At 39.5% G+C, this 12,985-nt stretch overlaps 1 protein-coding gene across 2 annotated transcripts in view; it reads right to left on the bottom strand.

Moving 5' to 3' along the window:
• CHD1L (chromodomain helicase DNA binding protein 1 like) overlaps positions 1 to 12,985 on the bottom strand; it is a 61,238-nt gene that overhangs the window by 32,819 nt on the left and 15,434 nt on the right. For both annotated transcript variants that reach the window (XM_035279488.3, XM_078355437.1), the window contains 5 exons: positions 12,269 to 12,350; positions 5,571 to 5,733; positions 4,056 to 4,211; positions 2,623 to 2,715; positions 1,257 to 1,353 (listed from right to left, as the gene is read on the bottom strand). In XM_035279488.3, the coding sequence (XP_035135379.2) occupies positions 1,257 to 1,353; positions 2,623 to 2,715; positions 4,056 to 4,211; positions 5,571 to 5,733; positions 12,269 to 12,350 (591 nt within the window). The remainder of the gene's footprint in view (positions 1 to 1,256; positions 1,354 to 2,622; positions 2,716 to 4,055; positions 4,212 to 5,570; positions 5,734 to 12,268; positions 12,351 to 12,985) is intronic.

Raw genomic sequence — 12,985 nt, 5'->3', positions numbered from 1 at the left:
GCTGTTCCCTGTTTGGGGATATAGTCACTATCCTCTCATTTACAGCTATATTGGTTGAAAAGTCTGAGAAGCATTACATTAGAAAAGCAAGGGGTAAGTGACCTCTCACTTTCCATGATACATGAGAAAATTTTTGTATACATGAGAGGAGGGAAGAAAGGAGGAGGCAAAATGATGGAGTAAGTCAAGAGCAAAGTCAAGCCCAGAGTCCCTTGTTAGTGGCTATTATGCTAAATTTACATAAACAAAAAAGCATAGCACTGTCGAAACAATATTCTCATTATAAAAACGTATTAGTCAAGAATAAAGTCAAGCCCAGAGTCCCTCGTTAGTGGCTATTATTCTAAATTTACATAAACAAAGAAGCACAGCGCTGTCAAAACAATATTCTCATTATAAAAACTTATTTAATCTGAGCTTGCAACAAGTTTAAGAGGAGTAATTATGGGGAACTCTTTCAAGATTCAAGCCTCAAACGGTTAGAGAAAGAGCTGAACCTGAAAACCTCAATTCTAATCTCATTTCTGCCATTTGCTGGCTGTGTGACCTTGGGCAAGTCATGTAACCTTTCTGGGTCTGTGAAATAAAAAACTGGGGAGAAGGCAATTATGGGTCCTTTTCCAACTCTAACATACTTACGGCAGCTGTATGAGAACCAGTGAAATACAGTAAGACATGAAATTATTTCACTTGCACATTCCTAGACCCTGCTTTCTCTCTGGTGACTAGGAGGATTCAGCTATAAGCTGAACACATGGCTGCTGAACACTAACTGAATCTGGTCTTCTAATGCCCAAATCATGTCTCTGAGAAAGAGTCCTTCAATTTCCCGATGAGTTCAAATCAAACCCCACAGGTTAACAAAAATGAATGCTTACTGAGCCTTCATTATGTGTCAATTCAATGCAAGTTACTACAGGCAACTATAAAAGAAATGCTCAGTGTTGTCTCTGTCCTTGTGGAGCCAAACAACATAGCTGGAGTGACAGAGTTAACAAACACCAATTAACCAGACAGCAGATTAACGCAGCCCACTGCCAAGTGCTGGATTGGGATCCTAAGTGCTGTAGAAACTCAGGAAAGAAAAGAATGATTGTGGAAGGGATGGGGTGCGAGTGTCGTCACAGAGAAGGCAAAACCTGAAACAGCATTAAGAAAAAAAGAAAACTGGAATTGGCCTCAACAACTCAGTGAGTTCCTCAATAAAGTCGCAACAGTCATTAGCTCAGAGCAGCAAATGTGAACCTACCACCTACCTGGAATACAGGAATGCTAGTAGCTTATCCAGCAGGTGAAGTTTCCCACTAGCCTCAATCAGGTGGTCTCCAACTTCAAAAGGCTCTGGCTCCACACCTAGAAAAGAAAGAACCCACTCCCAGTCATGTGCCCTCAGTAAGGGCAGAAGCCAATAGTTAGGCTACAGGAAGAGAAGCCAAGCTCCTCTTATAAGTAGTTGTTTGCATGATGATCTCAGTTCTGCTTAACACCAGTTAGAGTCTGGCATATCTAACAAGCCTAATAAACGTCTATCTAAGGAATAAAACCACTCTTCAGAAAACTGACGCAGAAGAGGATGCTAAAGGTCAAGGAGACCTAAAACTGAAATCCTGAGACTCACTCTACAAAATAAATCAAAATGGCAGTCAGAATAACCTGGAGGGCTTCTTTCAAAACCTACGTGTTCCCACTGCCCCCTCCTCTTAAAAAAGTTCTCATATGTGCCTACTTAAGATTTTGTACTATCTTTAAATAGTTTGTAGCACCGCTCGGCAGAGATCCCCTTAAAGTAACTGCAGCAAACCCTCTGTACTGATCATGCGTAGAGTATCCACGGCCACAGGAGTGCTTGCTCCAAGGGCTAACAATCGGGGAATCAAAAAAGCCCCAGTCTGAAGAAAAACAAAAACACTACACATCAAAATCCCTAGGACGCAGCTACAACAGTGCTCAGGGGAAATTTACAGAGGTCTGCATGATGAGGGGAAGCAGCGAAGGAGACTGAGAAGAAGCAGATGGAGAAGAGAAAGTATATCCCAGAAGCCGAGGGAGGAAGGGCTTCAAGAAAGAAGTGATCAGCTGTGCTCAAGGCTTCTGAGAGGGTAACTGAAACATGAACTAACAAATAACCACCAGCTGGGCAACAGGGCGATCACTGGCAGACCTGGAACAGTGGTGACGAAAGGCTGAGTGGGTTCAAGACAATGGGAAATCGAATCACGAAGAAATGATCAAATCCATCCAAATTATCATGCATTTCATAGAACTATCGGTCTTGACTCTTCATGCATGAAAGAAAAAAAGGGCAAAAAAAAACACTCTGAAAAATGTTTGTAGGTTTTATAGGAAAATAAAAAGACATGACAAATGCAGTGCAGGATCTGCAGGGTCTAGGACTGATCATGGATTTAACAACAAAAAAAACATAGTTAGAAGGGATGGATATTAGATGGACAACTGAGGATATTTGAAAATGAACAATATATGACTTAACACTAATACAGAAAACTGAGAATAAACAAAGTAGACACAGTAAGTATATGCAATTATTCTGAAGAATTTTGGTATGATTCGGCCACAGAAATGTTAACAAAGAATAATGTGGAGGAAAGGGCACTGCCTCACCATCAAACAAGTATGGGTGATCCACACACTTTCGAAGCTGGGACAAGATGTTCTGAAGTTTAACTTTCTTTCCTGTCTCATTTTCAAATGCATCTGAAATTTAAAAAAAAGGGGGGGGGAGAGAAAGAGAGAGATGGCCTACTGAACAAAACAAAAACCAAAACCCTGAGTTTCTAGAAATAACCGTAATCATTTCAATTATATCCTTCGAACCTACGTTAACCTCCCAAATTTCACTGAATTGAACTGAGAATTAACATCATGTTCGTATAAAATTTCCCTAACCATTTTGTTTTAGGAAAGACCCCTCAAGTATAAATTGAACTCAGGAGTACTCTGTTACTCTTCTGCAAATTCTAAATTTTCTTTAACTGTTGTTGTGGAGTCAAGGGACAAAGAAATGCAAACTGAGAAATTATTTCACCCCTCTCTCTCCCTTGCCACTCCCAATTCCTCCCAGTGAATTTGATTCAACAAAAAAGTTTTGCATTCTCTTAAACACAGCAGTTCTCCCTTATCCATGGGGAATATGTTCTAAGACCCCCAGTGGATACTAGAAACACAGATAGTACCAAACCCTATATGCATTCTGTGTTTTCTCCTATATACCTATGATAAAGTTTGATTTGGCAAAGTAAAAGATTAACAATGACTCATAATAAAAATACAACAATTATAACAATATACTGTTCACAATGTCACAGAAGATTTGTTGTTAGCAATCTCGGTATAGAATTTTTTTTTCATTTTTTTGAGAACTTAAACCTTTTTTGCTTAAAAGAAGCACTCTATGGCTTCTTTGGCATAGTCAAAATGCAGGCATCACTACTCTTGTGCTTTGGGGCCATTTTTAGGTAAAATAAAGGTCACCTGAACAAAAGCACTACGATACCACGACTATCGGACTGATGACAGAGCAGCCACTAATGCGGACGGCGTGGATAACAGAACAAAAGGAGGATTCATGTCCTGGGTGGAACGGAGTGAGATTTCATCACGCTACTAACAATAGAGTTTAATTTAAAATTCACGAATTATTTTTGGAATCTTCCATTTAATATTTTCAGACTCTAGTTCAGTGCAGGTAACTGAAACCTTGGAGAGCAAAACTGCAGATGAGGGTGGACTACCATATCTGACGGGGGGGAGGATGAAAGGCATGACTAGGACACTTAGAAGTGTTTGCTTAATTACAGGCAGTAAGAAAAACTGAGTGAGGGGAGAAAAGGAAATTTCACAACTGCACCAACCAAGGCTGAGTTACATTTAAGAAGCTCCACCACAGTCCCGTGGTAGCTGACCGGAATTATTCGCAATACAAAATTCCACCTCATATTCTTGGGATCATACAAATAAGTGTGATTATAAAATATTTTACTACATGAAATCACATCCTCATTTAGTTTCTAAATGAACAGGTGCCCTCTGATTACCTAGGTCTTTCATCAAAATGGCCTTGTAGTATTTCTTCTGCAATGCTGACATGCCGTGGTATATCACTACTTCTGTCTTCCTGGGCAGCTCTGTAGCTACCTCAGCTTTCACTCGCCTCAGCAGAAATGGCTGCAAGAGTTTGTGCAGCTCACTAGCTATATAATAAAAAAAAATACAAGAAGCAAGGGACAAAAGTAGAACCAAGGCAATGAACTACTAGAGAACTTAAAGGAATTTCTTTTTGCTTCTCATTTCACGCTTATTCTGCACTTGGCCAGATGGTCATTTTTCACAGCACTTCTTCCTTCACTAGGATCTTCTTCCCAATTATTTCTGGAATCATTACTGGTTCTTAACCCAAGAACTAGGAACACCCAAACAACTTGATTCTTACTAATCTCATATCAACAAAGCTCTTTTGTTTCTAGAGCATTTTTGTATTTAATCTCATTGCTCAGCATAACAGCTTAGAAATTTCAGGTGAGAGAAATACTGTCCCCATTTTTATTTATAGCTGAGTTAAATGAGGCTCAGAAACTGGGCAACTTATCCGAAGTCACACAGCTGGATGTGAATGTGGCCAGCATTCAAATTTGGTTTTATGACTTTAAATCCCTTATTCTTTCCCCAGATGTCTTGAATTTCAAAAATTATTCTAAATTAGAATTACACCCCTGTAGGATTCCCAGATATGCAAATATAGGTGCCTAGTTCAATGGGAATTTCATATAAATAATGAACAACTTTTTAACACAAGTGTGTCCTATGTAATACAAGTATGTCATGCATTTGACTAGAAGTCTTATATTTTATCAGGTAACCCAAAACATGGGAGTAATCAGAGCAAGTTCGCCACGTAATCTTCAGTCTGTGGTCTGGGGATTTTTGCTCTGAGAAGCCCCTCGAACTCACACTTACCAAGTACATAACAAACTCACTATTTGGCATACCTCCCATCTGTTTTGAAAAATCATCCCAGGAGAATATCACAAAAATAGACAGATAATCCTACAACACAGAGGCACAAAGATACAAGAAGAGAAGACTATAACTCTCGGCTATATGAAAGAGGAAGGGTTCCCATCTCAGAATTCTGGTTTTGGTGCAGCATTAAAAGAAATACCAGTGCTGCAGAATGCTAAACAGTAGTTTGAGACTACAGCATTCACATCCTTTTCTCCCTCAGGAAGTGACATATAAAGATAACAAAGTCTTTATTGAAAATACAAGTTGGAAAAAAATAGTCTGCAAATCAGCAGGCACTTCCTATTTCTTCCAAAAATGAACTAGAGAAGCCCTGCTATGGAATCATATAGTAAACAATTAAGAGAGTCATGAATAGCAGACAACTGGGAACAACGTGTGTGATCTAATATCTCCCAAATATCTGTGGCTCTCTGTCTCCCTGGAAGGTGGTCTCTGGCCATCAGTTCTCTTCTACCTATAACCATTATGCATGAGGATGGTTTCTGTGCCAAGACTTCTTGGGGATAATTAGTAGGAAAGGAACTTGCCTGACTCAGACTCTTTCTCAATATCCTGGTACCGTCGAACAAAATCTCCCACCTCTTCCTTGGAAAAAAGATCAGGTTCCACAAAACTGAGGAGGGAGTAGAGCTCTTGGAGGCTGTTCTGGATGGGAGTTCCAGTCAACAGGAGACTGAAGACTACTGAGAACTCAAATACATAAATAAATAAAATAAAAATTCCATAACACTGAAAGGCAAGGCTGAGTTACCCATCACGATCTTTACCCAAACAGAGAAAGGCATGATTTAATGGCATGACCAAGGAGACATGCAATCAGACAGCTTAGGTTCAAGCCGTATACTAGCTGTTGGATGCAGGAAGTAATACCTCTTCAGTTTCAACCACAAGAAGGGGATAATAATCCTGTGAAGAAAATACTGTTATAAGGATATAATAACACTGTGTGAACTCTGAAGTACTGCACGAGTATTTCCTACGGCTACTATGCTATTTATGTGGCGATTCAAACTATGTGTTACTGCCTGTGTGGGGGACAGAATGCACACACTCATGCAGTTTGAGAACCCAATGCTATAGCATCAGGCCCCACCACCGCAAACAAGCAGCAAGATTTATCACAGGAGACAGTCCTTTTATAAAAGTTAACGGTGCAGCAGATGCAAGACATTAAGATTTCTGGATGTTTCTAGACATAGGAACACAGAGAGTCTCAAATGGAAAAAAATTTATTTAAATTCTGAACAACAGAGAAGAACACCAAGAGTAAGTAAGAGACAGATGAGGTAGAACGTTAGGAAAAGGAAGAAAAGCTATTAGGTCAAGTAAAAGATATCCTCTAAACTGACGTTCACAAGAACTTACACTAGGGGAAATAATATAGCAAAATGCGGAAGCCACATCTTGACATCTTGAGCATGTATATCTTTTTTCTTTTTTTTGAGATACGGTCCTGTATTACCCAGGCTGGAGTACAGTGGCATGATCTTGGCTCACTGTAACCTCCTCCTTCCAGGCTCAAGTGATTCCTCCCACTTCAGCCTCACCAGTAGCTGGGGTTACAGGCACTCGCCACCACACTCAGCTAATTTCTTTATTTTTTTTGGTAGAGACAAAGTCTCTCTATATCGCCCAGACTGCTCTTGAACTCTTGGGCTCAAGTGATCTTCCTGCCTAGGTCTCCCAAAGTGCTGCGATTACAGGTGTGAGCCACCACACCTGGTCTGTTTTAAATGTCAAAATACAGTATGTAAATATGCACATATATATATGTATGTACATGTGTATATATATGCACATATACACACACATATATGTATGTACATACACAAGTATACTGTATTTTGATATTGAAAATAATATACAAAGAGAGATCTAAGATGGCTGATCGCTAACAGTTCGGGATTGTAGCTCCCAGTCAAAGCGCAAAGAACGAGAGGACGCCACACTTTCAGACGAATTTTCGTCGCTCACGGACCAGAAGATTCCCAGTGGAGGGGCCCCATGGGTCGCCAGCGTGACGCTTGTGGCCGGCTCCTCGGCGCGGCAGCTCTTCGTGCAGAGTAAACTGGAGGAGATTCCCGGGCAGAAGAGCACCATCAGTCTTATCGCTGCTGTTTTGGCCAGCACAGTGGGTTGCTCAGATTCCAGCACCGGGAATCAATAAACTGGGCATCCACTCAGAAAACCAACTAGAAAGGCGGTAATTGTAAAGACAACAGATGGATAAATTTATAACAAAGGGAAGAAACCAGCCTAAAAAGACTGAGAATACCCAAAATCAGAACCCCTCTCCCTCTACAGGGGATCACAGTTCCTCATCAGCAACGGAACACGCCTTGATGGAACAGGACTGTGTGCCATTATCAGAAGTAGGCTTTAGAAGGTGGATGATAAGAAACTTCTGGGAGTTAAAAGAACTTGTTCTAACCCAATGTAAAGAAACTAAGAACTTTGAAAAAAGGTTTGACGAAATGCTAACAAGAATAGACAATATAGAGAGGAATATAAATGAACTAACGAAGTTGAAAAACACAACACAAAAACTTAGCAAAATATGCACAAGTTTGAATAGCCGAATTGATGAAGCAGAATAAAGGATATCAGAGGTCGAAGACCTACTTAATGACATAAAACGAGAAGACAAGAATAGAGAAAAAAGGATAAAAAGGAATGAGCAAAGTCTCCAAGAAATATGGGACTACATGAAAAGACCTAATTTACGTTTGATAGGTGTACCTGAATATGATGAAGAGAATGAATCCAAGCTGGAAAATACTCTTCAGGATATTATTCAGGAAAACTTTCCAAATCTAGCAAAGCAGCACAATATTCAACCTCAGGTAATACAGAGAACACCATAAAGATACTCCTCAAGAGGAGCAACCCCAAGGCACATAATTGTTAGATTCACCAGGGTTGAAACAAAGGAGAAAATACTAAGGGCAGCCAGAGAGAAAGGTCATATTACCCACAAAGGGAAGCCTATTAGACTTACAGCAGATCTCTCAGCAGAAATCCTACAAGCCAGAAGAGAGTGGGGGCCGATATATAACATCCTTAAAGAACAGAACTTGCAGCCCAGAATTTCATATCCTGCCAAACTAATCTTCACAACTGAAGGAAAAATAAAATCTTTTATGAACAAGCAAGTACTCAGAGATTTTATTACCACCAGGCCGGCTTTACAAGAGCTTCTGAAAGAAGCATTATACATAGAAAGGAAGAACCAGTATTAGCCTTTCTAAAAATATACCAAAAAGTAAAGAGCATCAACATAAAGAAGAATCTATGTCAATGAATGAATAAAATAGCCAGTTAACATCAAATAGCAGTAACCCTAAATTTAAGGCGACTAAATCCCCCAATCAAAAGATACAGCCAACACCTAATGATATGCTACATCCAGACCCATTTCACATCCAAAGATACACGAAGACTTAAAACCAAGAGATGGAGAAAGATTTACCAACCAAATGGAGAGCAAAAATAAATAAATAAATAAAAAGCAAGAGTTGCAATTCTCACATCTGATAAAATAGATTTCAAAGCAACAAAGATACAGTGGTAAAAGGATCAGTGCAACAATAAGAGCTAACGATCCTAACACCCATATACATAAGACTCATAGAGAAATTTAGACTCAACAAGACAGAAAATTAATAAGGATATCCAGGACTTGAACTCAGATCCGGAACAAGTAAACTCAAATATTTATAGAGCTCTCCATTTTAAATATACAAAATATACATTCTCCACCTTAAATACACAAAATATTGATCGGCCATTATTAATACCCATTTTTAGAATAAAGCTACATTCCCATTTTCTCTCCCTCTTTTTCTTCCTCTCCACTCTTTTTCTTTCTTTCAAAAAAAAAAGAGAAAGGAAAAAAAAAACTTGCAGGTCCCAATGATTATTAAAAATAAACTAAAATAATACACATTTTGACTTTTTAAATATATATGCCTATATACATTACTTTTTGGGTGTGTGTGCACAGGAAAGATTACGGGAGCACACATACCATTAAAGTGTTAATGCGGGAGAAGGGTCACTGGTATGTTTTCCTTTTCTTCTTATCTTTCTATATTTTGATTTGGGAGGGGGTCATAGAAAGATACTGATTTTATAATATAAAAAATGATCAATAAATAACACAATTAAAACAAATGTAAACAAAAATAATTTTTGCCTTCTCCCTTTTATTTTTAAATGTCTAATCAGTGTCTACCCATTCATGCTTGTTCTGCTTGTTAGGTGATGTTTTTGAAGTATTTTTCTTTCTTTTTTTTTTTGAGACAGTCTTGTTCTGTTGCTAGGCACCAGGCTGGAGTGCAATGGCACAATCTCGGCTCACTGCAATCTCTACCTCCTGGGTTCAAGCAATTCTCCTGCCCCAGCATCCCGACAGCTGGTACTACAGGTGCGCACCACCACGCCCAGCTAATTTTTGTATTTTTTAGTAAAGACGGGGTTTCACCATGTTGGCCAGGATGGTCTCAATCTCTTGACCTCGTGAATTGCCCGCCTTGGCCTCCCAAAGTGCTGGGATTACAGGTGTGAGCCACTGCTCCCAGCGTATTTTTCAAGTGTGGGACCTTGTCAGAAGAAATGTTTCCAATAATCAATTCACATTTTTACAATATGTGTTCACCAAGGAAAGAGCTGAGATGAATGAAGTCTGTGAGGTCACAAAGGTCACCAAGGCTGCTAGTCACTACAGGTATTACCCTGTGTCACAAATTAACATTCTGATTCAGTTGGATCCATTCTGGGACCAAAACTTCTTCTAACTGGGTAAAGGTTCAGAGACCATCTCTGTTTGTAAACAGTATTTTGCAAGCTTTTTTGAGTATATGAAATACTTTGTAAACATTTTCTATATTCTTTACATGACTGTTCAAGGTAGCCTTACTTCTGTAAATGCACTGTGTGAATGGGACATAAATTGCATAACCTGTGCATTCCCTGTAATCCTTTTATTTCATGTTTAGTTTGCTTCCAACTTTTACAAACTGAAAACAGTATTAGGAAGAAACAAAAGGCAGTATCCCCCTCCCTACCTCTCAGCCCAATAAATAAATGTATTTTCTAACTTATCAGTTATCTACAACCTAAGCCTTATCTAAAACGGAATGCTGAGATGACCCAGAACCGTTTCCTCACTTAACTCCTCTGAGCCTTAGTTTCCTTATGAGCAACAAGAAAAGGCTCTGGGGGGCCAGGCATGGTGGCTCACGCCTGTAATCCCAGCACTTTGGGAGACCGAGGCGGGTGGATCATGAGGTCAAGAGATCGAGACCATCCTGTCAGCATGGTGAAACCCCGTCTCTACCAAAAATACAAAAAATTAGCTGGGCATGGTGGTGCGTGCCTGTATTCCCAGGTACTCAGGAGGCTGAGGCAGGAGAATTGCCTGAACCCAGGAGGTGGAGGTTGCGGTGAGCCGAGATCGTGCCATTGCACTCCAGCCTGGGTAACGAGAGCAAAACTCCATCTCAAACAAAAAAAAAAGAAAAGGCTCTGGGGCCAGCAACAGAACTCAGTTTCCCCACTCCAAATCCAGGTTCTTCACTGTGCCTGCTTCTCTCCTCCCACTGTATATCAGTAAACTGGCGCAGTAGTTTATGAAGCAGTCTTTTATATGGTTAAATACCGAGATGGACAACTGCTATGGATTGAAAGTGTTGCCTCCAAAATCCAGGTGTTGCCAATGTGATAGTATTAAGAGGTAGGGCCTTTAAGAGGTGGTTAGTTGATGAGAGCTTTTCCCTCATGAATAGAATTAAGGTCTTTTTTTTTTTAAAGTGTCATGCAGCATTTGGACAGCTTGTTCTTCTGTTCCCTCTTGCCCATCCACCTTCTGTCATGAGAGGATGCAGTCAGTAAGAGGGCTCCTGCCAAATGCCAGCACCTTGATCTTGGACTTCCCAGCCTCTAGAACAGTGAATTACCCAGTCTGTGAAAAACAGACCAAGACAAACTCTCAGAAGGAGAGTCGACTGTTAAAGTCCCTACAGAAGCGGCAAAGGACACCAGGGATAGAGAGGCCCCACCAGGGGGCAGCAACCTTTGAGACTGGACTAATATAGACAGTGAGCATATCTACATTAACACTCCAAAAACTGCAACTTTTAAGCCAGTAAATATAGATTTCATATCTAAGACTTTCCTCGAAATGGCCTCTAAATTTATTAATTGATTTATTATAGGACAAGGGCCAAACTTAAATTCTCATCAGAGAAATTAACATATGTGGTCTCATCAATGAACAAACCTTTACCAAGTCAGTAAGAAGGGTATTTCACATTGCACTGGCTCCTCAGAAAAAAGGGCCAATCTAAGCTACAATGATTTCTCATCCACTATGCCAGAATGATTCAACAGATCCAGAGAAAGGAATGAAAGCAAGTATATTATGCTCAAAAGGAGGACAAAGACAAGACAGAACAGGACAGACTGGAAGTAACATTTAATAGCATGTAATTGGTCTCCTAATGACCCCATGTGAACTATCAAATTTTTTCAACAGGTAAATTGGAGGAGGGGTACAACATGTCTGATATATCTATTATTGCATAAAGAATAATTATAAGATTATTTTTTAAAAGAAATCGTCCCTTTGAAGATGATCAAAGGAGAATTGAAACATTTCCAAAATAAAATGCATTTTATTGGGGTAGAGTTCTTATTCACCAGATTTTAGTTAAGCCTCTCTCCTATACAAAGGACAGAAAGAAGAAGTTAGGCCATATTAAGTACTACTTCTGTCTTCCACAAAATGTTCCTTTACGCTGCAGAAATCAAACTCAAAAAAAAGTTTCAATTTAATTGACTCTACATAGGCCTAAACTAATTTTTTTTTAAAAAAAAAGAGTTATGAAGAAAGGATGAATATGTGGAACACAGAGTTTTTAGGGCAGTGAAAGTACTCTGTGTGATACTACAACAGTAAATATCATGGTTTTGTACATTTGTCCAAACCTACAGAATGTATACCACGAAGACAGAACCCAAATGTAAACTACGGGCTTTGGGTGATAACGACGTATCAATGTAGGTTCATCAGCTGCAACTGTGCCACTCTGGTGGGGTACGCTGATAATGGGGAAGCTGTACATGTATGGGAAACATTTGTAGTGTCTGTTCAATTTCGTTGTGAATCTAAAATTACTCTAAAAAAATGTCTGTTTAAAAAAGAAGGGCTACACTGTGAGTTTACCTCTGACAAGGTCTTATGCAGCAGAGAGCTTTGGTTTTTCAACCTGTGAGCTTCATCCACAACAAGAACACTCCAAGGGAATCTGTGAGAGAAAACCCAAGCTTTCAGTTTTGTGTAATTTAAACATATATTTCACAATCTTACTATAAAACCATGACTGTTGTTAAAAAGACTAACAGTAAGGCCATTCTATTAAAAAATGCAACCAAATTACCTTCCTACCTGAGAGGCTACCGTGTGCTTAATACAATATCTAAATAAGGTAGTAAAACTAAGATAATTTTTTTTTTTTTTTTTTTTACAAAATGGGAAAGACCTATGCAGAAAGGAAGAAGCCAGAGACAGAAAGGAAAAGGAAGCATTTATGATCTTCTACTTTGCACTAGACACTGACCTCAGGGCTTTATGTGTTATTTGGTCCAAAAGAGCATAGCAAGCAGACAGTTGTGCTCGTTTTACTAGCAAAGACGCTAAAGCTCAGAAAGGTTAGGTGACTTGGTGAGGGTCATAAAGACAGAGGTGACGTTCAAGCACAGAAGGAAAAATCAAGAGACAGTGGTGGTGTAGCAACTTAAGAAGTGTGACTTTAAAATGGGGAACTGGTAAATAGAGTCAATGTTACAGATATGTCCAGGAAGACATATCCACTGGATTTGATTGGTGGCTGCTGCCAGAAAACATTCTGTAACACAGTGGGTCACATCAGCAATTTCTCAA

The sequence above is a fragment of the Callithrix jacchus genome, chromosome 18 (genome assembly GCF_049354715.1).
Source record: "Callithrix jacchus isolate 240 chromosome 18, calJac240_pri, whole genome shotgun sequence".
In the NCBI taxonomy this organism is placed as follows: domain Eukaryota; kingdom Metazoa; phylum Chordata; class Mammalia; order Primates; family Cebidae; genus Callithrix; species Callithrix jacchus.
This window is presented reverse-complemented; position numbering and strand designations above follow the sequence as displayed.